Source organism: Urocampus carinirostris, chromosome 15 (genome assembly GCF_059441175.1).
Source record: "Urocampus carinirostris isolate Australia breed hairy pipefish chromosome 15, RoL_Ucar_1.0, whole genome shotgun sequence".
Lineage (NCBI taxonomy): Eukaryota > Metazoa > Chordata > Actinopteri > Syngnathiformes > Syngnathidae > Urocampus > Urocampus carinirostris.
In genome coordinates this window covers 30,459,676-30,486,819 of record NC_142363.1, presented here as the reverse complement: position 1 = coordinate 30,486,819, position 27,144 = coordinate 30,459,676, and the positions used below count along the sequence as shown (strand labels likewise).

Below are 27,144 nucleotides of genomic sequence, written 5' to 3'. Positions count from 1 at the left end.
CACCGATTTGGATTTTTATTTGTGGAGGATCAGCGTGATAAACTCCTGCCCCCGCAGCGCTGAGAGCCCCAATCCTCCACAAAGAAATAGAAACTAACAATAACATGTGCAAAATAATAAAAAAAAACAGATAATAAAATCACAGAGAGAGAAGCCCGGCCCGAACCCGAACGTAATGATTGACGTTTTAGGCCGACCTGAATTTCGAGTCGAGGTTTAAGTCATAACCTCTACTGGGAAGTTGCCGTGTTGTCTTGAGCACCAAAACAACCCCCAAATCATTTTTTGTGCTGTAATTTTTGAGGAAAAAAAATATTTTATGCGTCACCGCAGCTGCGCAACCTCAGCAGGCAGGCGGTAGGCGTGGTGGCTGATGGCCTGCTCCATGGCGCTTTTGAAGACTTCGTAGGAGGAGGTGACAGGCAGGAGCAGGCGGTTCTCGTCTGGTTTACTCTGTGGGAAGAAAGCCGCTTCCCCCCAGGGTTCCTCGTCTTTGGGGTGGAGGAAGGAAATGGACGGTGTCGGCAACAAGCCGGTGGCAGGGAGCATGGCCATCCCGGTAGCGAAGAAGAGGAGGTCTTGCATGGAGACGGAGCTGAGGCCAGCTGGCAAAAAAAGACAAGGAGAAGAAGAAATGATCTTTGTGTTCCTAATCTAGTCTTCCCCAACCTTTGTCTGAGCAAAATGAAAAACCTCAAGGCACACTCTCTGTCGAAAATGTTTAAAAATAATTTCCCGGCACTTACTTAGAATAATATTTATTCGGGTTTAAAATTGGTTTGCGGTTGACTGGATCACCCAATAGGTGGGGCTGACGATCCAACATTAGAAATAGTCCGAAAGAGACTCTTAGTCTCTAGTATTTATCACGAAGGAAGCAATTCTCAGAATATATTGTACTATGAATTTCTCCTCAAGTAGATATTCTCCCTACCTAATATATTCACATCTAAACCATATTTACAACTATAAAATATATAGATAGTTTTAAATGATTAATTTTGAAGTTCATGGATATTGATACTGATTAATCAAACCAAAGGAAAAAATACAGACACACAAATAATACAACGGGGTTTGATTCTAAACAAACTATGATTTATTTACACCGTTTTAGGTTTTTTCTTTTACCCAAATTGACAGTACAGTGGTACCTCTTTATCCGAACACGAGAATTTTGCGACACAAGTATTTTCTCCTAAAAAAAATCAACCACACTTTACGCAGGAAAACCCATTTCACAAGCAGTACCAGAGGCTACTGCTAGAGACCGCTAGAGACGTCTCACCGCCAGTATCAACTCGTCTAATTTGTGCATGCAAACTACGACAGGAAAAAAAGTAATAAATTGCCCTGTAAGAAAATTAAGTATACCTTTAGTTAAAGGGACAGTAACTCGTAAGAGGATGCGTTTTACAGCTATTTACATTTCAATTTGATGATTTTGGGAGGTCGGGAATGGGCCAAATGGTTTTGGATCATTTCAAATCAGTTTATGTACATTTTTCCAGGTGTTTATGTAAGTTTTTGTGTTCTTACGTACGTTTTTTGGCATATTGATGTACATTTAGTGTTTCCGTCCGTTTTTGTGAGTGTTTATGTATGTTTTTCTGTGCGTTTAAGTACATTTTTTCTGGTGTTTATGTACGTTTTTACGTACGTTTCTGTGCTCTTACGTACATTTTTGGGTGTGTTGACATACATTTTGTGTTTACGTCCGATTTTGTGAGTGTTCATCTCCTTTTTTGTGAGTTTTTACGTACGTTTTTCTGTGCGTTTACATATGTTTTTCTGTGTTTGTTTTTACGTACGTTTGTTTTGACATTTTTGTGTTATTATGAAGGTTTTTGTATGTAATCACGTACATTTTACGTGTTTACATACGTTTGTGTGTGTATTCACTGATGTTTTATGTGTTTACGCACACTTTTTGTGTTTACTTATGTTTTTGCGTCTGTAAGTACATTTAGTCCGAGTTTATGTACTTGCTGATTGCAATATTATATTGTTTACAGTTCATTTTTGTTGCATTTCAAGTGTAGGCTAAATCCGCTGCTAAACATTACAAGGTTCTGGAACACAACTACAAGTCTGTCCTCTATTGGCTCTGTCCTCTAAGCCTATTTACAACAAAGACAGTTAAAACATCTTCTTTGTTCCTTTATCTCTTTGTTTCCTTATCCTCACTGTAAAATGTGGGACTGGAGTCGTCCAATTTCGTTGTCACAATATATCCCATGTTGTAACAATGACAATAAAGGCATATTCTATTCTATTCAACTGATTCAAATAGTGCTCAGATAATTTCAAATTCTTTTATATACCACATTTTTTTAAAAAGTAACTGTAATACTTACTTTGCCTAGTAATTAGTTACTTTTACAATATAGTGATGCAGTTACTAACACAGTAACTTTTATGAAGAAGTACTGAGTAACAACTTACTTTTTTAAAGTAATGTGCCCAACACTGCACACTAGACAAAGGCTTACGGCACACAGGTTAAAAAAAACTGTCCTTGTCAACTGCAACGACAGCTCGAGCTCACCTTGGCAGTCAGAAAGGAAGCGTCTCCAGAACGCAATGGCGTCCGTTTCCCTGCCTGCCTTTTGTTTGTCAGATGACAGCTTGACCATGAAGAGCGCATCCAACTTCGGCGCTGAAAGCCCGCCGGCTTCCGCCTTGCAGAAAACGTCTACGAACGGCGATGGAAATAGCTGCACCTGTAGCCAACAACAAACCATCAAAGCCGTCAATCCAGGATTTGTACACTGTTTCAGGGCCAAATTCAAGCACTTTTGAGGACTTTCAAAGCCAGTATTTACATTTTTCAAATAACACTAATCTGGTGTAAATTATCTCATCTCATCTCATTAGCTGCACCGCTTATCCTCAGTAGGGTCGCGGGGGTGCTGGAGCCTATCCCAGCAATCATCGGGCAGTGGGCAGGGGACACCCTGAACTGGTTGCCAGCTAATCGCAGGGCACACAGGGACAGTCAACTCGCTCGCTCATTCACACTTAGGGACAATTTGGACCGGCTAATCCACCTGAAATGCATTTCTTTAGAATGTGGGAGGAAACCGGAGTGCCCAGAGGAAACCCACGCAAGCACGGGGAGAACATACAAACTCCGCACAGTAAGTCCGGTAGCTGGATTTGAACCCACGCAGGAGGTTCCCAAGACCTTAGAACTGTGCCGCACACGCGCTAACCACTGCGCCGCCGTAAATTATGTATTTTGCAATTTTCATATGAGATTTTGAATCTTGCGTGTGCATTTATAAATATAGATGCATTTATATAGCTCTTTTCAAGTCAATGAAGACCTCCCAACGCGCTTTACAATGTGCTTCACACTAAACCATTGACATACACTTACATACCGATAGCAGCATCAGCCATGCAAGGCAACTACCTGCTTATCAGGGGCATTGAGGATTCAGTGTCTTACCAAGGACACTTAGACATATAACACAGAGGAGCCAGGAATCGAACCTGCGACCTCTTTATCCCAAGGCAAGCGCTTTCCCTCCTGTGATTCCTTACCTGTTTAAAGACTCCCAGCGTCTGCAGACCTCTGCGGAACCTGCGCAGCGGCAGCTGCATCCTAGTGATGAGCGTGAAGCCGACCAGGTCGTCCACCAGGTTGTCCCTCTTGTCCAGGCTCCTGATTGGTCGTTTGCAGCCCGCCGCCTCCAAAAAGTCCTCGCATGCTGCCATGGCTTTGCTTAGCTCCACCAGAGACTCGGCTTCTGCGATCTGAAATGGACCAGGGAGACATGAGTGATCTATAAACTACACTTACATGAGGGGTGACCAACATTTTTGAGGCAGAGAGGTACCTTTTAATAACGATTGGATATGGTTTTCTAAAAAGTTACTGTAATCAATTGTCAAAAGGGAATACAAAGCAAAAATGTTTCCAGGCTACATAAATGAACCACATTAGATAGGCTCAGTCACATCGACTGAACTAAGGTCTTGGGCTTATCATAAAGATGTTGCGTGACTGTATAAAGGTGATTCTGATTGGAGTATAGATAACAATGATAAGAAGATGTGATTCCTACTTTCACATCCCCCAAAACTACTGGGGAACCACGTTGGTGACCCCTGATTCCGATTATTATATTTAATTAATATGAGAATGCATAACATAAAAAATTAGGAATAACTGCAGGAGAAAACAATTACCCCAATCAATTTACCTCCAAGATGTGCGCACTGAGCGGCGTGCCCGGTGTCAAGTGTGTCACGCCGAGTGGGCTGTTGGCTGGAAAGTTGAAGAGACACTGGTAGAGCGCCGGCGAGAAGAAACCCAATGCCGGGCCGCCGTGCACTAGCGACAGAGCCAGCAGGCAGCCCACGTCGAAGTATAAGTCGCCGCGAAGAGCTACAAAGAAAAAAACCGTGACCTGAACTTTGATAGCATGATGATACTGGATAATAGGTTTTGAACTGCAAAAGTGAGTAACGAAATGAATTGAAGGTTTAATACTCCTTTTGATGGACAAAATCAGGCACTCTTTAGGACTTCCAAAGGCAATGATTCAATTTCCACAGTACCATTAAAATAAGAAATCCAGTGTGCATCAAGTATTTTGCAGATCTACAAATGTATCTGTGATTTACATATGCAAATTTAAATCTTGCATGTGCCTTTATCAAGACATGATTCTTAGATCTTGAGTCTATCTATCTTGATCATATCCCTCAAGAGGGGTGACCGACATCCAGGGTTGGGTAGGGTTACTTTAACTTGATTACTTTCAATGACTTTTGGATGACTCCAATACCAAATATGCTAATAAAAGACAAAAGAAACTAAATATGAATCAAATGATGACTCACAACACGTGGTAAGCTTTCTCTCCTGGCTTTGATCTCTTTGATCTCCGGCAAAACGAACATAAAATGCGACAGAAACAAAATGAAAATAAATCCAACATCATTTTTGCCGTTCCATGTATTCCGTTACTCCCCAAGCCTGCACAAAATGGAGTCATTTTATTCATATCTAGTTTCTTTTGTCTTTTATTAGCATATTTGGTATTGGAGTAATCCAAAAGTAATTGAAAGTAATCCAGTTAAAGTAACCCTACCCAACCCTGCCGACAGCAAGACAACAACAAAGAAAGTAAAAAAGGGAAAAATAGCAAAAAACACACACAAAATTTTTGAGACCATGGCCAACCCAAAGGACCAAATACCCTAACAAATTATGCACCTCGGCACCCAAGTTGGCCATGCTTTCAGGGACACAAGAAAGCGGCCATGTCACTCGGGTCAGGATGACACAACACACTCTTCTGTTCAACAGCTTTCACTGGTTTACCCCTGCCGCATCATACAGGTGCCCTGCCCATCCCTTAGAACACGTCCATACATCCCACTATGCTTTAAAAACACCTCTCTACTCATTCCTATTCCAACAGATTTTGAGTAAATCACAAATATAATGTGGAAGTGAACTGTAAGTGTGTAAATATTTTTGAGACAAATCTCTCCCCATGACGGTAATATGTGGCTTATATTTTAGTTGCATTTTACCACTGGGGAATGCTACCTTAGTTTTTCAATACATGTACATAATTGATACGTAATCCTACACATTTCATAGTGCCCTGTTTAGTTGTAGCATCCACCTCTCCTCTTAGGCACAACCTGTAGGGGGCGATGATGCTTCATAGGAAAACGCCATACAAACTAATCTCAGCTGCCGTTATCCAGAGGGAAGAAATGCAAGGGCAAAGCGTAGCCACCAGAGAGCAGTTTCGGACTCATTTTTAAGTCGACTTGTTGGGGAGAATGGCAACAATTTCAAGCATTTACAAGCCCTTTCACCAAGAATTCAAGCACTTTTTAATCCTTGAAAACACACCATCAAAATCCAAGCATTTACAAGGATTTCAAGGACCTGTACGAGCCCTGAAGCGTGAGGTGATTAAAAATATCACCCAAATATCATAAAATATTTTCAAAAATACATTTTAAATGATTAAAAGTTTTGTGCAAAAAAGTAATACTTCACCAAGTAAAACATTTTATATAGAGTAGCATTCTATTGAACGACGAGCAAAATTTAATTATACGGGTGTGTAATAAAATGTCTGAGCAGCAAGAATATAAAAAAAGGGATCTCACAAAAAAAATCGTACTGCTGTGGAACCTTTCATTCAGTAAAGTAATAAATTAAAATTCCAACAAAAACTGAATCATCGTTCACAGATGCCGTAACCACTATGGTTGTAAGGTCACCACTTCCTGTGGTGTGTCTTGGGAAAGTACAGCCCACACGCCGACATCCCTCTCCAGGCTGATTTCTGGATATGGGTTGACTCCCCCACATAAAACAGATAGCACTTGTTTCCGTGGTTACCAATAGCAGGAGACGCATCCTGATCCGACTTAGATACAGACCCTTCATCATCTGGTTGCCGTTGTATTTCAGTGAAGAGGATCATTCCGTTTTTTAGAGATTCCATATTGAATTTCTTGTTGAAGGATTTTTTATTTCATTTAATTGACGATAAAGGATTTTTTACAATCAAATAAAAATTACATTTAAATACAAAAGATATTCACTGGCTGAGCTGTGGGGCGAGGTCATTGTAGCTTAGACAAGAATGATGTTTACAGAAAAACAACAAGAACGGGGACAAGGGCTGACGCGGGAAAAGGAGACATTGTTTGGAAAAGTGTTCTGACTAGCTTTCTTGCTGTGAGTTTTTTAGACTTGGCGGTGCCTTTCAGCGAGGAGGAGGTGAAGCTGGCACCTGACCCGCCTTCGTGACGCACAGGTCAGACAAGGTGGGGGCCACATGGGGAGTTCCAGGCCCGCCCATGGGGGAGGAGCCAATGCCCCAGCGTCAGAAAAAGACGGGAGAGATCAGAGTAGCAAAGAGACGAGAGATGGGAGATCGTGAGAGGGAGGCTCGACGAAGACTAATTAGACTAATTTGACAATAATTTGACTAAATTCGATGGAATTCACTTAGTTAAATACCGTATTTTCCGCACTATAAGGCGCACCTAAAGGCCTTTATTTTTTTCAAAAGCTGACCATGCGCCTTATAATACAGTGCGCCTTATATATGGATCAATATTAATTCGCAAAGTCTTGCAACTAAGGCAAGCATCCGCCGACTAGATTTTCCCCCGAAAGCGAAGTAGTCCGCGGTGTATGCTGGGATTTATTTACCGGCGTTTCATTGGCTAACCAATGTGTCAATCATCATTTGAATCGATCACTATTGGCTAAAATCATTCGGAGGTAAAGGGGGCGGATCCTTTTTATCATTTACAGGCTGGCATTGGCTTAAATGGCAAAACAAAGCCTGCAATTGGCCGAAAAAGATGAATGCGTATAGCACGTGGCTGACGGCATACAGAAAGCATTTTTTTTACTATTTTGTATTTGTAAATATTTTATTCTCCTGGATTTACTAAACTCACAGATATAAGAGGACCACGGCTGCACATTATTATGAACACAATGACTTCGGTGAGCTACTCTGGCTATATATATTATCCCTTTATCTTGTTTCAGACTGAACTCGATGTTTCTGGGATAAGCGGTGCAGATAATGGATGGAATGGAGTGTCTATTTTTAAATTAAACTCAATTCCAAGTGTTTATTGTCATATATACAGTATAGTTGCGAGCGAAAAGGAAAATAGAAACTAAAGAATGGTTGGCATTTCTTGAATCCCAAGACTTTAACCTTCCGAATGATGGAACGATGCATTTGAGTGACATCGTACGGACACCGCATCCGCACGTGTTCTTGACACGTATTTGCGTCTTTGCAAGCTTTCGGAATGTTAAGGGGGTAATAAGTTGGACTGAACTATCTGACTGTTTTGTCCACGTTCCCATTGTAGCGCCTTATAATCCGGTGCGTCTTATGTATGTCAAAAATAGGACCAAAAACTATTTTTTCGGGGTGCGCCCTATAACCCGGTGCGCCTTATAGTACGGAAAATACGGTACTTTAAGAAAATAAATCTGCCCCTGTGTATCTTGTCAATATTGTTCCCTAAATTAAGAAACGAGCTTGCATTGTTAGGAAAATTAAGTTTGTGTTTGGTTAATGGAGTCAGATAACTAATTCGAACAATTTGATAAACGAGACATTTTGTAATATAGTTTTTTTCCCTAATAATGTGTAGAAATTCTTCCATTTTTTTTCCTATGCACATACTGAGACAGCTGACCATACCTTGCGAGTCCAGCGAGATGTTTTTGCATCCTGGCGGTCCTTCAAAGACATTCAACTGCTCGATCTGCTCCGTCAACAGTGCGAAGAACCTCTGCGTGGCCGCGTGTCCGTCCACAGCGATGTTCTGAAACGACTCCCGGCGCTCCTCCACGAACCTGCACCGGGACGACGACATTAAAGAACCCGGCTCCACTCCATTCGCCCCCATTGGAGCCGTCACCAATGTTCCCTCTAATTTTCCAGGGGTCTGAGCGTTCACACAAAGTCGGTGAGCAACACTTGAAACAACAGTGAGCAACAGCAATCCCAAGTGTGGCAACTAATCCATTATCAAACATGTCCAAAACTTGACATCAAGTTCCATTTTGCTGAGTTTCTGGCAATGCTAAATGATTTTTCTCTTTTGAATTGACTCATGTACTATTGCAAAGGTTGTACGGCCGACAAATGTCGTTTGTTCTTACAATTCTTTCACAAGATATCCATTTCTTTTTATTTCCTGATATATTTTGTCGCATAATATTAACATTTTTGGGGAATTATTTAGTCGGTTGTAAGATACAGAACTGTACTTAATCACATTTTTTAGTGGAAGTACAATGTTGGCAACAAGGTTCACTCGATATCATTGGAAATTATTTGAATGCAACACAAACTTTTTCTGCAGCATGGCGGCACAGTGGTTAGCGCTTGTGCGGCACAGTTCATGTCATGGGAACCTGTCGTGGGTTCAAATCCAGCTCCGGACATCCTGTGCGGAGTTTGTATGTTCTCCCCGTGCTTGCGTGGGTTTCCTCCGGGCACTCCGGTTTCCTCCCACATTCCAAAGACATGCATTTCAGGTGGATTGGCCGGTCCAAATTGTCCCTAGGTGTGAATAAGTGAGCGAGTTGTCTGTCCCTGTGTGCCCTGCGATTGGCTGGCAACCGGTTCAGGGTGTCCCCTGCCCACTGCCCGGAGATGGCTGGGATGGGCTCCAGCCCCACCGCGACCCTAATGAGGATAAGCGGTACGGCTAATGAGATGAGACAAACTTTTTCTTCTTTTTTCCGTGTTTTTTTCTACTTTCTTTTTTAATTCCTTTAAAAAAAAATCTCATTTTGTTTATTTTTTCAGAGCTGTTACTTTTTTCTTTTTGTTCTCTATCTACTTCTTTCTTTTCTTTTTTTCTGTCTTTTTTCTAAATTTTTCCTTCTTTTTTTTCTCTTCCTTTTGTTTATTTTTTTCTGTCTTTTTTCTAAATTTTTCCTTCTTTTTTTCTCTTCCTTTTGTTTCTTTTTTTCTCAGCTTTTCACTACTTTTTCATTTTGGTATTTTTTTTCTTTTTTGTTCTATTCCCCCCTTCCTTTAAGTCATTTTGCGCATAATTTTACATAATATTTGGTCATGTTGGGATTAAAGAAGCAAAAACAACCCGAAAGAGCCGGTTCCTTTTAGTGAGCCGAGCCGAAGAAGCCGGTTCTCGACAAACTCAACTAACTTTACTCAACTTCGTTCTCCTTTGACTCGACTTCAAAATTCCGCATTTAGGACACAATTTCAGGGGAACCCGTGTATTTTGACCTTCATGCACTGTAACTTTGACTTAAGTCGCTTCTTAATTAGTAATTTTGAGCCCTGATTTTTGTGCGCCGGCTAGATTTTTTTGTGCGCTGAGAATGTGCGAGCAGTGCGCAATAGCGCACGCGCGCAGCTTAGAGGGAACACTGGCCGTCACCCACCTGATCGCCAACCGCCGCGAAGGGTCAAAGTCAGGATTCTTGACTAAGTCCAAGGCGGCCTCCAGGGCCCTCTCCCCGACCACCTCCACTTGGATCTCGTCTTGCCCGAACGGCACCAAGGCTCGCAGGAGCTCCTCTGGGGACATTAGAGATGTTTTTTTGCAGGTGACAGGCGAGGACGCCGGATGGAGACGACGCTTGGACGTCAGGCTCTTCCTCGGTGTCACCTGAGGAGACGCCACCAGGGAGGCTGGTGGACCCAAAAAGATTATTCTGGTATTCAATTGTCGTGTGATTAATCAAAAGTTCTTTGAAGCTCAATAATCTAATATAACAATGTCATAGAAAACCCTCATAGTTTTCTTTTCAATATTTGATACAATAAGAAACAAAACATTTAATTTTTTATCATTGAAGTAATAATATTCAGTGTTGGTTTTCAGTTTAATTTGGAAACTTTTTATTTGAGATATTCCAATATATTTGTGAGTGAACAACTATATAATTGATTTTGATCAGTTTCGATATGAAATAATAATAATTTTGAATAAATTGCATAGTCAATTACCTACGATGTATGCCGATGGAGATTTTTCGTTTTCCGGAGTTCCGTTTAGTGGAGTGGATGACGTCACACGCTAAGCCGGGAATCGGAGAGGAGGTTAGCTCCGGTAGCTACCGGTTGCTCCAGGTAGCTCTACTTTAGCGTCTGAGATGCTAGACGTGAGCCACGTTTCCGTAAAACACAGAAAACTGCACTCCCTGTACGCTTTGATGTTTTTCACCAGCACAGCCAATTGGTCGGTCTTATTTGGTAAAGAGTTCACATTTACCATGATTACGGACTGTACAGAAGACTTATAACGCCGCTAGCTGCTTAGCCTTAGCAGCGGCACTGCATCCACGATAGGGCCCCCTCGTCACGCCGGCGCGAGAATTCTTCAGGGCGAGGAGTTCATTCCTCGGATAAACGCATTTTTGTGTGTTAAAACCCATAACCATAGGATAGAAAGTAATCCAAAGTGTATAGACGGCACCAAAGACTTATAAAAAAAACCTACTTTTCCTGACCCAACCGTAATACAGTAGTGGGTTCAAGAAAACCGTACTCATTACGGCAAAACCGTAGTACTTGGCAGGTATGCAAATCAGTGTTTCTGGCACAGTGAGTCAAGTGTCGGCACTCCCACAGCCACTACTAAGCTTACTGCCGTATATATGGAGCATCGGGTTATAAGGTCCACTTTCAAATTTAGGACCAAATTGGGCTTTTTAGGTGTTCCCTTTAGCCTGAAAATACGTTTTTTTTCCCTTTTGATCACCTTTTCCATCCGTGGACACCACACATTCAGGACAGACCCAGTCGTCGGTGTCCAGCTTAAGTCCCGAGCACTTCCTGTGCGTCCCACGGGATCCACACAGGAGGCATCGGATCACCTCGAACCACCTGAGCACAGCAGAAACAGGATGAGAGAAAGGTCGGGATTTAGGCGAGAGAGGCTGGCAAGCATCAGCGTGGCAACGGGTGTCAAATTGCGCTCACCCCGTCTTGGCAGAATGCGTTCGTCCTTTGTTGCAGAAGCAGGAGTTGGCATCGCAGTGCTTGTAGACTTCCAGGAGATCGGCGTAAGCGTTGGCCTCCAATTCCCATGATGCATCTCTGCATAATAAACAATAATGAATTCACATCACATCGTTCATTCTTAATGCATCTTATTTCTATGGATCATATAGATTTACAGACAGGTAAAAAAAAGACGTCACATTTGCTTAAAAAATAAGACTGAAAAAAAAAGTCACTGGAGCCACTCTACAATATTCGGACGTTTTTCAACCTTTTTTGAGCCAAGGCATGTTTTATTTACATTGGAAAAATTTTGCGGCACACCACTTACCAAAAATGTTATAAAATGACACTGAACAGTATGTTTAATCACACTGCAATTTATAATAACCCCAGTTTTTACAGCACAGACACTTGACAGTGACATAATATTTGTAGAAAATGACTCATAAATGTTTTCTTAAATTTCAAATTTTAAAAAGTGACATTGGATAATTTCTCACGGCACACTAGTGTGTTGTGGCACAGTGGTTGAAAATGACTACTACAAAACCAGTGTATTAACTCAGTAGCAGTAATGTTTGCCGTTTTATATATCACTCTTTTAAATTTTACTACACTTATTTCCGTAGTAAAATTAGAAAAAAAAATACTCCTTGAAACGAGTACCTGAAAAAAGTAAACAATATGGAAGATTATTTGTTTTTTATTTTAAGATTAATTTCATTAACAGAAAAAAACTATTTTAAACGAGATAAATCATCAAATATCTACCAAACCAGAAAAAACATTTTATTTTTTTTGTTTAAACAAGTAAATTATTATAATAATTGAATAATAATTAAAAGTATACATTCTTCTTTTACTTACCCCGTTTTAAGGATAACAAGACTTTTTAATTTTTTCTTATTTTCTAGGGGAAAAAAAGGACACTTCAAAATATAGATACCCAAAACGTTTAGCAAAACAAGAAAAACTAAACATAAAATACAAAAACATGTTTGCAAAATAAGAAAAATAATAGTTATTGCAAAAAACATGTTGCTAAATAAGAAAAGTAAAACTTGAAATATGAAAACACCTTTGCCAAAAGAGTAAAAATTTGAGGGGTTAGGGGAATAAACTGTACACAATTAATAATGCCTTCTACATTGATGGACTATTTTAGAATTGGAAAAGTCTGACTGCATTTGAATGCACCTTGCCAAACACTGTCAGAATAATAGTTAATTAGCATCCTAGATCCAGCACGGCGGCGCAGTGGTTAGCGCGTGTGCGGCACAGTTCTGAGGTCATGAGATCGAACCTCCTGTGTGGAGTTTGCATGTTCTCCCCGTGCTGGTGTGGGTTTCCTCCGGGCACTCCAGTTTCCTCCCACATTCCAAAAACATGCATTTTACGGTAATTGGCCGGTCTAAATTGTGCCTAGGTGCGAATGAGCAAGTGAATTGTCTGTCCCTGTGTGCCCTGCGACTGTCTGGCAACCAGAAGATGGCTGGGATGGGCTCCAGCACCCCCGCGACCCTACTGAGGATAAGCGGTGGAGATAATGGATGGATGGATAGCGACCTAGATAAGCATTGAACATGATTTTGGGATGTTGTTTCGAGCCGTCATTGAGAGGGCGAGTCAAGAAACGATGGTTATTAATACGGATTAATGATTAGACACTGAACCAATCATTAAAACTTTTACTACCATGCAACCATTTGGACATTTACAGGTAAACTTAGTCTGTTTTGTGTTTTGTACCTCTCCGGGATGCAGATTCCCATGCGCAGCATCTCCTGCTGGTACTCGTCCTTGTTGTTACACAACGTGCATCGAAAGTAATGGAGGCCGGCACTGTGTGCTTGCCGCTGTCGAAAACAAACAGAAGATGTCACCCAGGTGCAAAATATAGTGCTACCTCCTCACTTGTTCCAGGATCATGCTCATAGCCCGAATTGTTCGTAATATTATCCTGGTATGAAATAATTAAAAAACGAATTGGTCTGTGTGACGGTAACCCGAAGTGCAGTGGTCCATGATTCAATTTCAGCTACCGACCTCCCCCGTGCGGAGTTTGCATGTTCTCTCCGTGCCTGCCTGTGGATTCCAGGCACTCAGGTTTCCTCCCAAATTCCCAAATCATGCATGGCAGGTCAAGAGAGCAGTGACGGAGATCGCATACCTCTCAACTCAAACCTTTGCTGTCACAGTCTTGTTTCACGGAAAGACTGAGGAGATCATTTCGTCATCATGCCATGAGGCTCTTTAACTCCACCCGGGGGAGTAAAATCCCCATTAAACCACACCCCCACATTGCATATCACCGTATTTTTATTACAGTGTGTATTTTATGTAGCATTATCTAAATACTCTATATCAACACATTACATTGGGTATTTATGTATTATATTACTTTGTTATTGTTTTGTTTTCAACACCGCGATGCTGCTGGAAGTGTGAATTTCCCTACGGGGATGAATAAAGTATCTATCTATCTATCTATCTTTCTATCTTCCTCGTATTTTATACGCTTGTGATCATTTCAAAATGTATACGACATATAACAATTTTTGCACGGGAAATTGAAAATAAATATTTTTGCCCGTTTAGGTTCTAATCCGGATCATTTCTCGGTCACGGGTAGCAGATGTCGACGTCATTGTAGATTGCTCCAATTTTTGCAGTATTCTAAATAGTCTGTCTTGCTGTGAGAAAGTTATAATACTAAACAAAAACAAATAAAAAGCAATAAATTTCATTTTATGAGTAGCAACATTTTTACCCCCCAAAAAAAAAAAAAATCAAAATTAGGGCGGCATGGTTAGCGCGTCCGGTCATGGGTTCACATCCAGCTACCAGCCTTCCTGTGCGGAGTTGGCATGTTCTCCCCGAGCTTGCGTGTGTTTCCCTCGGGCACTCCGGTTTCCCCCCACCTTCCAAAACTTGCATTTTCAGTTTAATTGGCCCGTCCAAATTGTCCCTAGGTGGGAATGAACAAGTGAATGGTTGTCTCTTTGTGCCCTGCTACTGACTGGCAACCAGTTCAGGCTGTCCCCTGTCCACTGCCTGAAGATGGCTGGAATGGGCTCCAGCACCCCCGCGACCCTACTGAGGATAAGCGGTGCAGATAATGGATGGATGGATGGATGTTCAAAATGTTGTCAACAAATTTGTTTTGGTGTTAAATCTTTGAATATAAAACATTCCCAATGTGTAAATGACATATAATAGATAATCTGCTCATTGTGTCAACTTAAACATGTTATCCTTATTATTTTCTTGTTACTTTTTTCTCAACTTATATTGTTATTTTTTTCTCTGCATTTCTGCAGCACTTTATGATCCCTTGACAACTTGAAAAATGTGTAGCGTTTGACCGTTTCATTCTAATTTAGAATGGAATAGAATAGGATAGAATATACCTTTATTGTTATTGTTACAAAATGGGATATATTGTGACAACGAAATTGGACGACTCCAGTTCCACATTTTACAGTGAGGATAAGGAAACAAAGAGATAAAGGAACAAAGAACATGTTTTAACTGTCTTTGTTGTAAATAGGCTTTGTTTCCTCCGGAGGGGGGGGCGGGGGGTTTAGGTATGTGGGGAGGGGGGGGGACAAACAGAGATGGGGGATCCAACAGGATGTTTGATCTTACTGTACACACGGTCAAGTGTTTTATTCCCTTATCGCTCAGTCCACGTATTGAATGGATTTGGGAAGTACAGTCCATAAACATGCCCGATTAAAGTCGCCGGTGACGATAAAAGCTCCGTTGGGGTGTGCAAGCTGCTGTTTATTGATAGCAGCAGGCAGGAGATTTAGCGCTATGCTAACGTTAGCATCTGGTGAAACGTTAGCAATGATGCAAAGTTTTATGAAAAATGGTCTTGATTTAACTAACGTGCTTAGCGGCTCATAAAATGTGTGACACAACAACTTAATGATGAAATGAGTCGCCAACGTTTTTTATCGATTGGTTGTTGCAGCCCCACCGTACACTTAAAATCAAAGTTACTGTAATTTGATGCTAGTGGTGAGCGGTCACTAAGTGGTGAGGGGTATCCAGCAGTCTCTAGCGTTAGTCTCTGGGACTGCCCGTGACTTGGATTTTCCAAGTTAAACTTTACAAAATTCTCGTGTTTGGAGGCGTAGTAAAAAATAAATAAATAAAGGTGCCAGTTGCAATTAAAACTAGACAGAGGAGTGGAATGTCACCTGCACACAGTCTCTGTGAAACCAGCTAGCATGGCAAGACGGACACTTGAGGATGTTGTAGGACAGCTCGCCATCAATGGCCTCCAAGCACACGGAGCACGATTGGGGCAGGCTCAGGTTGGAACTCAAAGATGCAGACTGAGATGGAGCGTGATCCTGACAGTAAGACCTGCACAAGATGTATAGTGAGCAGGTTTTGCCCCACCCGCCTGCTGTGTCGTGACTCAAAACTCACGGGTAGTTTTCCGTAAACTGATAAACGAAACCGTAGCTGCGTCCGCACGGGTAGTGAACCTTTTTCCGGCAAGATGGCACGTAGCAGCCCACGCAAGCTCCTTTCTTCTTACACATGGAGCAGGTCTGAAAAATCGAAAAAAAGAAACATTAATAGGGGGAGGGAGATACTGGAAATTTTCACGGTAGGTTCGATCCAAGTGGTAGTATCGATCTGATACTTTTTGCTTGGAGATGTCCATCCATCCATCCATTTTCAGCACAACTTATCCTCAGTAGGGCCGCAGGGGCGCTGGAGCCCATCCCAGCTATCTTCGGGCAGTGGGCAGGGGACACCCTGAACTGGTTGCCAGCCAGTCACAGGGCACACAGAGACATAAAACCATCCATTCGCTCATCCACACCTAGGCACAATTTGGACCGGCCAATTAACCTGACATGCATGTTTTCGGAATGTGGGAGGAAACCGGAGTGCTCGGAGGAAAGCCACGCAAGCACGGGGAGAACATGCAAACTCCACACAGGAGGTTCGATCTCAGGCCCTCAGAACTGTGCTCCACAAGCGCTAACCACTGCGCTGCCCCACTTGGAAATGTCATGATCATTGAAAAATTTTGGATGTATTTTGAAAGAGGCCTTACTTATACCATTTTCACGCTAAACTAACAAAAACTGCAATGCATAAAGCCCATCTCCAACCTCCACCTTTCATTCTACCTAATGTGTTGCATGGCCAGAACAGCTATATAAAATAAGATAAAAGCAGTTAAGTGCGGGGGAAAAAATAAAAATAAAGACTCTCTGACACAATTGGGCATTGTTAACACATACTTAATAAAGACAATATTATATTTTGAATATTTTAAGGACACCAGAAACGACATACCCCACCTTTAAAAAACAGAATCGGAAACTTTGACAGTATAAAAATAAATAAAAATATTTCTATTACAACTGTTTCAGAATCAAAGCCAAGCCCCAACCTAAAATATCGGCAATGTAACCAAAATACAAATACTGTCTAACAATGTAAACTACAGAACTAAAATACTGTCCTTTGCAAAATATTTTGAAAATAAGCTTAATGCAAATGAAGTGCCAATTGGCTCTTGCAATAGTAACAATATGTTTGCATTTTTGGTTTCAACTCATTGCTCTCTGCAAAATGAGCTTTATTCTTGCGTTTATGTAAATTTGTGGTGTTGCCACAGGAGCAAACCACTCTACCATACAAATATCACTCGGCAATGCTTTTCGTTTGCCTTCTCACTGGCTCAATAAAGAAGCAATTTTTAGCATCTGATTGGGGTGGATGAATAGTTTTGGCCTTCTCTTCAGCCTGGCAGACAAGTGGCAGCAGCAGACAAGGTAGGGACCGGTTCTATAAGTGTTCCTGTCAGTCACACACTTAAGCATGGAGTTCGAGAGCAGTCGAGGGCGCTGAGTACCGTATTTTCCGCACTATAAGGCGCACCTAAAAGTCTTAATTTTTTTCAAAAGCTGACCAAGCGTCTTAGAATACAGTGCGCCTTATATATGGCTCAATATTAAATTTGCAAGGTCTCACAACTTACGCAACTGCCGCTGACTCGATTTTCCCCAAAACGTGTAGTAGTCCGCGGTGTATGCTGGGATTTATATACCGGCGTTTCATTGGCTAACCAATGTGTCAATCATCATTTGATCGCTATTGGCTAAAGTTATTCGGAGCCTCGGATTGGCTAGAGGGCCGAAACAAACCCTGCAATTGGCCGAAAAAGATGTGTCAATCATCCGTTAAATCGATCGCTATGGGCTAAAATTATTCGGAGCCTCGAATACGCTAGAGGGCCAAAACAAACCCTGCAGTTGGCCGAAAAAGATGACTGAATAGCAAGCTTGCTAAACTTCGCCATAAAGAAACATGTTTCATTAGTCTGTATTTGTAAATATTTGACTCTCCTGGATTTACTACACTCACGGTTGTAAAAAGACCATGATTGCGTATCATTATTGAACGTGAGAACTTAGGTGAGCTATGCGGCTTTATATTTTCCCGGTATCTTGTTTTAGAACGATCTTGACGTTGCTGTGATGAGTTGAGTGAATTAAACTCAATTCTAAGTGTTTATTGTCATGTGCACAGTAAAGTAGCGAGCGAAAAAGAAAATAGAAAGCAAGGAATGGTTGGCATTTCTTGAATTCCAAGACTTTAACCGAATGATTTTTGAAATGACGCATTTAAGTGACATCGTACGGACACCGCATCCGCACATGTCTCCGACACGTATTTGTTTCTTTGCAAGCTTTGGGAATGTTAAGGGGGTAATAAGTTGGACTGAATCATCTGACTGTTTTGTCGACGTTCCCATTGTAGCGCCTTATAATCCGGTGCGCCTTATGTATGGAAGATACAGGACCAAAAACTATTCTTTGGGGGTGCGCCCTATAACCCGGTGCGCCCTATAGTGCGGAAAATACGGTAACAGAAGGGCTGTGCTATCTCAATAGAAAAGTGGCGCTTTGAGGAAATTGCTGAAGGACTGAAGTATCGATCTAGTCTAAGCACTTGCTTACTATTGATAATATCGATATTTGGATCGATCGGCTCACCCCACCACGAAAAACTGAACCCACCAGTCGACTGGAGCGGCGAACTTCTTGCTGGATGTCTTTAACCAGGAACCCTAACACACCTTCGCTCTCGTCGCCTCGTTGGTAAATGCCGCTCGAAGTCAACTAGAGGGGGAATAGAAAATTCTAAGTTCTCTCATTCCTAATAAAGACAACAACACTGCAACGGAATGCTCACCAGGCAGAAGTAGTGGACGGAAAATTTGCTCTCATGCAGGGTAATTTTGTTTCCAAACAAGGCGGGGTCATCTTCTCGACTTTTGCACAGAGCGCAACCTGAGGGAGAAAATTTGGATAAATTGTTGCCTCAGCCCTCGATAAATCGGACGCTCAATCGAAAGATTTTACAAAAGTTTGCCTTCGCTTTTGACCTCATTGGAGCCTTCGCCCACTACATAAAGGCAGAAGAATTTGTTCTTCAGCAGGTTCTTGATTGCAATAAGACTGGTCTTTTTTTTTAGAAGAATATACAAGCCAATACATTTATAAGAAAGGAGGAAAGCAAGATGGCAGCAACAACAAATCGATCAAATCAATTATTGAAAGCACTGGCAACTACCGTAAATTCCGGACTATAAGCCGCTACTTTTTCCCCAAACTTTCAACCCTGCGGCTTATTCAGTGACGCGGCCAATTTATGTAAGTTTTCTAACGGCCGCCAGCGGCGCTCGGGTACAAAAGGTAAGATTTAGACCTGCGCGGAGGAAGACTGCAACTTCTTGGCTTGACTAGCGGCGAGAAAACTTTCACTAAAGCTGGCCGCATGCGAAAGGCAACTTTTTCACAAGTCTGCTAGTGGATCCTGACAGCCTGGGGCAGCATCAAAAAATCCACCATCACCAACGGGTTCAGAAAAGCCGGTCTGCTGCGTGACGAAGAGGAGGGCACAGAATCAGGAGTGGATGGGAGCGTGGGACGACGTCTCTATGACAAAGTTTCTAAGCAACACTGAGAAAGACGACTTTGATGGCTTCAGTTCTAAGGAGGAAGATGAGGACGGTTTACCGTGATTTTTACAAGTACGGTATGTTTTTTTAACAGACCCGTTTACTGTATTGCGAGCGTGTTGCTACCATTAACTGCCCGGATGAAAGTTATATTATTATTATTATTAAAGCTTTGAAAACTCTCTCGGTGTACAGTCTTTCTTTGTAAATATGTGTAACTATAATCTTTATAATATGTATTTGCAACTGTATATTTTTGTAATGCATTTATTTGTATTTATTTTGGACACTTATTCTGATATGTTTTGGACGGGCGAATTAAAAAGAAGGGGCGTAACAAACGCGGGCTGACGGGAAGTGGGGACCGGTAAAGGTGAGTGTTTGTGGACACGGAGGACAATAGTGGATATATATTTTTCCCACCCTTACCTTTGGAAATATACACTTTTTTCTTTGGATTACTTTCAACGGGACCCGGACTCTGCCAGTCCGCATCAAACTTTAAGTACCGATATCATTTTCCGTTCAATTAGCCGGCTGTGATTTTTGGAATGTGTACTTAAAATGAAGGATATTGTGGTACTACAACCATGTCCCTCCAAGGTTTTTTAAGTGGGAGAAATAGCAAAATAGCAGGGTGTTGAAAAACTTATTTTTTTCACTGTGTATCCAAGTTAAAGAATCCTGCAAGTTTTCTATTCTATATTAATACTTACATTGAAGCTCTTCTTGCAAGCTCTTTGCTTTCTTCTTCATGTTTGAAGAAAAAAACAAGTCTGCTGCTGAGGAAAACTGTCAAAAAAAAAATGCAAAAAAGTATATTATAAGTACAGTCCAAATGCCCGGTGGCGATTGATATATCACTGAAATAAATTTAGACTTGTAGATTACATATGTAAATAAATAAAAACTAATGCGCTGTCAAACAAACGTAAACAATGGTGAAAAAACATGGCACACATTTATAGTTTTATGAAATACAATTCACATAGATAAATAAAAAGTAAACAATTTAAATCGCAACACGGTGGCGCAGTGGTAAGCGTGTGTGCGGCACAGTTCTGAGGTCAGAAGATCGAACCTCCTGTGCGGAGTTTGCGTGTTCTTCCTGTGCTTGCTTGGGTTTCCTCCCACATGCATGTCAGGTTATTTGGCCGGTCCAAATTGTCCCTAGGTGTGAATGAGCGAGCAAATTGTCTGTCCTGCGTGTCCTGCGACTGGCTGGCAACCAGTTCAGGGTGTCCTCTGCCCGGAGATGGCTGGGATGGGCTCCAGCACCCCCGCGACCCTACTGAGGATAAGCGGTGCAGATAATGGATGGATGGAAATACAATGCACGTAGATAAGTAAACACTTTAAATCAAGTAAAACCTTAAACAGGTCAAGTGTAAAGTTAAGAAATTGCGATATTAAAGAAAATACGTATTTAAAAAACCTTACGTTTCCATTTACGGATACATTAAAGGCTCGCCTCTTTCTTTAGCTACATACATTTACAACCGTGGCAAAAATGACGCTCTCCGGACTCAAACCTAGACTAAAACATCCTCAAATAAAGTTTAAATGGACTTACTTTAAATATCAGGTCAAAATTTGGATTATTTTAATTCATTTTTGAACACTTTTGATGTCTTTTCGCCTCATGCCTTGTTTTGCTTCTTTTCCAGTCCAGTACTTTTTAAATTTCGCTCTTTCACAATAAAACTATGTCATTTCCGCTTCCGCTGTTACACGTTTCTTTTACCTCGGGAGCGCAAGAAATTAAGTGAATGTAGTGCGTGTGTGTTGAATTTTCGCTTTTAAAAGTATTTTACGTCAATAATCCTCTTTATTGTGCCAGTGAGAAGACTTATATACGCGTACATGTTTTCGTTCATTGATGTTGTATTTTAATGTGAAAAAACAAAAGCTCCCCCTTTCGAGTTCCCGTTTCATCTTGAGTCATTTAAAAAACGATGAATTTCAGTTTCAGAACGTGCACAAAGTAGCTCCAAATGAAAATTGTGTAAAAAAATAAATAACGTGAAAAGCAAATACTGTACCACATAACAAATCCGAAATTGTATTGGGCATGTTAAGCACAAGATGTCATGTTCACTCAAAATCTCCCTAATAGAAATGCTACGTTTGAGAGGGGGATAACGGAAAAATCCGAATTTCAAGTCAAGTCGTTTTTATTTGTGACGCCCTTAATCACAAAGAGTCTCAAAGGGCTGCACAGGTTAATGTACAGACTATTATTTCAGACTATTATGACGCCATCCCCTGATCTGAAACCAACATGAGGGCAAGGAAAAACTCAAAAACCTCAACATGAGGAAAATGAAGAAACATTGAGAAGCACTGGATATTGCAATTACAAAAAATACAGAGATATTGTCAACAAAAAATATAGGTTATTCATATGCTATAGAGTAGAAGTGTGTTTTAAGCTTGGATTTAAACATTTCTACTGAGGTTGCAGATCGGATCTCAGGGGGAAGAGCATTCCACAGCACCGGGCCCGGATGGAGAACGCTCTCGAACCTGAGGATTTCTTTTTGGCTCTTGGGATCACCAGCAGACCGGCACTTTCAGAACGAAGGCTCCGGACATAGGGGGGAATTAAATCTGAAAGATATGAGGGAGCAAGTCCATGTATGATTTTGTATGATACCATGAGAACCTTGAAATCACATCTTAGGCTAACAGGGAGCCAATGCAGGTTAGCTAAAATCGGGGTCATGTGATCAAACTTTCTTGTCTCAGTTAAAAGCCTCGCTGCAGCATTTTGCACTAGCTGAAGACTCTTGATTTTGGACTTCGGGAGACCGGAGAGTAGGGCATTACAGTAATCGAGACGGTAGGTAACAAATGCATGAATTATAATCTCCGCATCCGACTGAGACAGCATAGGGCGAATTTTAGCAATATTGCAAAGATGGAAAAAAGCTGTTCAAGTAATATTCTCAACTTGTGTTTGGAAGGACAGATCGGGGTCAAATATGACACCTACATTTTTGACTGAGTCACTCTGGGTTATATTATATTTGTGAATGTTCAGAGCAGTTTTTGAAAACAAGTCAAGGCATTTAGATGGACCAATCACTGACATTTCGGTCTTTTCCACAATTTAGTGTGGCAGATTCCCCGAACAGTAGATATGGTTGAGTGTCATCTGCGTAGCAATGGAAACTGATATTATACTTGCAAATATTATCACCTAATGGAAGCACGTAAATGCTGAAAAGAAGGGGGCCAAGTACTGAACCCTGCGGAACACCACAGGTAACACGAAAGGGCTCAGATGTCATTTCGCCATATTTAACACAGCGCGTAGATTTTCATTCCCGAAATGTTAAATGTAGTCATATAAATTACAGTACGAAAAACACACCACAAAACTACTCTGAAATGGTTATGACATTTGGGGAATTTAACCACTATTGACTCAAAATTGTCACGGGAACGGACCAGATCAGAGGCAGGAAGCAGGAAGGGAGAACTCATTCGTGTTAACGATCCGTGCTTTTATTTAGCAAAATAAAAGTTGTCCAACACTCAGGGACAAAACAATAACAGGCTTACAGGCAAACAGGAACTAAGACTAGGGATACTCACAAAACAGGCTTTTACTCAAAACGTGCAAACACAGGTTTCCTCCGAATCAAGTCAAGTCAAGTCAAGTCATTTTATTTGTATAGCCCTTAATCACAATAAGTCTCTAAGGGCTTCACAGATTAGTACACTATGTTACACAGACTATTTTTCGGCCGACAAGAAGAGTAGGTTATTATTCATATGCAATGGAGTAGAAGTGAGTTTTAAGTTTAGATTTAAACATTTCCACTGAGGTTGCAGATCGGATATCAGGGGGAAGAGCATTCCACAGCACCGGTGCCCGAATGGAGAACGCTCTCGAACCAGCAGAACACTTCTTTGCTCTCAGGATCACCAGAAGACCGGCACTCTCAGATCGTAGGCTTCGGACCGGGACATAGGGGCAGATCAGATCTGAAAGATAAGAGGGAGCAAGTCCATGTATGATTTTGTACAATACTAAGAGAACCTTGAAGTCACATCTTTGGCTAACTGGGAGCCAGTGCAAGTTAGCCAAAATCGGTGTTATGTGATCGTACTTTTTTGTCCTAGTTAAAAGCCTCGCTGCGGCATTTTGTACTAGCTGAAGAGACTTGATTCTGGACTTCGGGAGAGCGGAGAGTAGTGCATTACAGTAATCGAGACGGGAGGTAACAAATGCATGAATTATAGTTTCCGCATCAGACTGAGACAGTAATGAACGGATTTTGGCAATGTTACGAAGATGGAAGAAAGCGGTTCTAGTAATTTTCTTTACATGCATCTCAAAGGTTAGATCAGGGTCAAATATGACACCTAAATTTTTAACTGAGTCACTCTGTGTGATGTGACATTTGTCAATGTTCACAGCAGTTTTTTGAGAATAAGTCACGGCATTTAGATGGACCAATGACTAACATTTCGGTCTTTTCAGAGTTAAGACGCAAGAAATTGAGTGACATCCACTCTTTTATCTCAGTGAGGCAGGCCTCCAAATTTCCACAGTTTAGTGTGGAAGATTCCTCCAACGGAAGATAGAGTTGAGTGTCGTCTGCGTAGCAGTGGAAGCTGATATTGTACTTGCGAATAATGTCACCTAATGGAAGCATGTAAATGTTGAAAAGAAGGGGGCCAAGCACTGAACCCTGCGGAACACCGCAGGTAACATTAAAGGGCTCAGATGTCATTTCACCATAATTAACACAGTGCGTCCTATCTGAAAGGTAGGATCTGAACCACGAGAGGACGTTCCTGAGAGACCAATCCATTTTTCCAACCGTTCTAGTAGGATATTGTGGTGCACTGTGTCAAAAGCAGCACTAAGATCCAGCAGCAGCAAAAGTGATGAAGCGCCAGAATCCATTGACATTAGGAGATCATTTGTTACCTTGATCACTGTCTCAGTAGAGTGGTTAGCCCTGAATCCTGATTGCATGGATTCAAAAAGGTTATTCTCGGATATGAAAGCATTCAGCTGCTGTGCCACTACTTTTTCGAGTACTTTAGAGAGGAAAGGTAGGTTTGACACAGGTCTGTAATTACTTAATATTTCTGGATCAAGGTTGGGTCGTTTCAGTGTGGGTTTAATAACGGCGGACTTAAAAGCTGCTGGAACTACACCTGAGGAGAGTGATATGTTTATAATATTTAGAACTGAAGGTCCAAGGACGCCAAAAAGACTTTTAATAAGTTAACCTGGGAGCGGGTCGAACTGGCAAGTTGTCGGTTTGGCCGCATTTACCACCTGTTTGAGATCATCAAGTGACAGTTCACTAAAACCGGCCATTTTCCCAAGGCAGCCACCCTGTCGTGCATCTGTAAATTTCAGTCCTTTAATATGTGTGGTATTAATAATTTCTTTAGCAATTTCTTCCTGTATGCATTGAATCTTCTTAGTAAAGAAGACCATTAAGTCCTGAGCAGAGTGTGTCGAACTGTCTGCGATAGTCTGTTGCCTTGTAAGCGATGCTACAGTGTCAAAAAGGGCTTTGGGGTTGTTCTTTTGAGACGCAATCACCTTCGAAAGGTAGGCCGATTTTGCAGAGGCAAGGGCCGCTTTATACTTTAACAAGCTGTCACACCAGGTTTGATGGAAAACCTCAAGCTTGGTAGCGCGCCATTTTCTTTCCAATTTCCTGCATTCTTGTTTAAGGGTTCTAGTTTCATCAGTAAACCAAGGCGTGCGTCTTTTAGGACGTGATTTTAGTTTTATGGGCGCTATTGAATCCAGCACACTAGTCAGGGTGGTATTGAACTCATTCATGAGTGAGTCAATCGAGCCATTGTATGTAGGAAAGGACGCAACTGCTCCAGGAAGGAGTTCAAAGAGCTCAGAAACTGTGCCAGTGCTTATATTGCGTCCGCTAAATACTTCAGCTTTTTTAACACTACTCTTAGCTAGCACCTCAAATGTCACTAAATAATGATCCGAGATAACGGTAGTACACGGTAACACCATAATGTTTGAGGTTAAAACTCCTCGAGTCAGAATCAAGTCTAGCGTGTTCCCATTTTTATGGGTTGGCAAATCAACCAGTTGATTAAAGCCAAATGCATCAATTAGAGACCTAAACGCAATAGTAAGTGAATTGAGTGGGGAGTTCATATGAATGTTAAAGTCTCCCATAATTATAATTTTGTCTGCATAGGTTACTTGTTCAGACAAAAGTTCAGCAAATTCGTCTAAGAAAGTTGTGTATGGCCCAGGTGCACGATAGATAGTTATTACATAAATTGACAATAGAGGACCGCATCACAAGAGCCTCAAACGCCTTGTAATTATTAGAGGTACGTGGATTAAATTTGAGCGATTTTTCAGAAATTAGCGCAACACCACCACCCCTTTTCAACGTGCGTGCTATATGGCTACTCTCGTAGTCTGGGGGAGAAGCATCATTTAGCGGTAAGTACTCATCCGGGCGTAACCAGGTTTCACACAGACCCATACAGTTAAGTTTATAATCACGAATAATGTTATCAACAAGTAAAGCTTTTGGAGCAAGCGATCTAATATTTAACAGACCAAATTTCAGCTTTGCTGAATCATTTGACTTAGCTGAACTCTTTGTAGTCTTTGTCGAAATCTTCAAAAGCTGCCGCTCTTGTGGCTTTTCGTGTGGGTTGTCCGGCGAGGGATGAATGGTGGAATTAGTTACATCCTCGCGTCCTTCCTCGCGTCCATCTTGCTGCTTAGACTTCGCACGCTTCACACATCTACCTGCACGGCAACCACGCTTCTGTTTTCTGTCCTCACGGCGCCGTTGACGTCGTTTATTAAGCGGAATAGCCGTCCACAAGGATGCCGGGTCTCTTTGAAGTTCGCTCGGTATAACATAGGCGGTATAAAAAGTGCCCGAAAAGTCGAAATTTAGACGCCCACCCAACCGAATAAGTTCGTCCCTACTGTAAGTATTTTTGGCCACACATGTGTCCAAAAGTGAAAGCAAAAAAGACAAGAGAACGGCAATAAATAGAAGATTAGCTGGAGAACGAGCCGCAAGCATGTATCCATGCGCCGCCATGTTGGATTCAGACAAATAAGAACAATAATGAGTATAAAAACGGGTACAATTTACCTGCAAATGAAATGTGTCACAACACGTGATTAGCTTCTCTGCTGGCTTTGATCTCTTTGATCTCTACAAGGGGGATTAACATTTTAGCACAACAGAAACAAAACGAAAATAAATCCAAACAGCTTGACAACATCAATCACATTACTCTCCATGTTGAGAGATTTGTCAGCTGTAGTTTTAATGTTTAAAATTAACTTTCTGGTCGCATGTCAAAAGCCAAAACAAACCCTACCCCATACCAGCAGGTGGCACTGTCGGACTCATCATTGCAGGACACTTACCAAAAACTATACACATATTTCAGCAGGAATTTCAATAAACAAAAGTTATTATTACACCCATTACATCTATAAAAGTGTTATTCCACGTATTTGATCTTTAAGGTAAATTTCATTCACAAGTGAGTGACGAATGCTCACGCAATTTGTGTCATGTACGCGTCACGCCTGTTTATCCTATAGGGGGCGCACGGCGATCTTTGAACAACCACCATCAA

At 41.5% G+C, this 27,144-nt stretch overlaps 1 protein-coding gene across 5 annotated transcripts; it reads right to left on the bottom strand.

Moving 5' to 3' along the window:
• Positions 1-279: 279 nt before the first annotated feature.
• Positions 280-27,128, bottom strand: g2e3 (G2/M-phase specific E3 ubiquitin protein ligase). Of its 5 annotated transcripts, none has more exons than XM_088353769.1 (16): positions 26,881-27,128; positions 26,649-26,711; positions 20,232-20,307; positions 18,747-18,844; positions 18,572-18,673; positions 15,957-16,081; positions 15,722-15,890; positions 13,263-13,369; positions 11,490-11,606; positions 11,269-11,393; positions 9,947-10,196; positions 8,226-8,380; positions 4,212-4,396; positions 3,550-3,762; positions 2,549-2,723; positions 280-605 (listed from the first exon to the last, which is right to left on the bottom strand). In XM_088353769.1, the coding sequence occupies exons 3-16, from the start codon at positions 20,269-20,271 to the stop codon at positions 325-327; spliced, it is 2,142 nt and encodes a 713-aa protein (XP_088209895.1). In that variant the 5' UTR covers positions 20,272-20,307; positions 26,649-26,711; positions 26,881-27,128; the 3' UTR covers positions 280-324. The 5 variants fall into 5 exon arrangements, with proteins under 5 accessions (XP_088209895.1, XP_088209894.1, XP_088209896.1 ...); XM_088353768.1 differs by having other exon boundaries at positions 26,649-26,702; XM_088353770.1 differs by having other exon boundaries at positions 26,930-27,128.
• Positions 27,129-27,144: the final 16 nt, after the last annotated feature.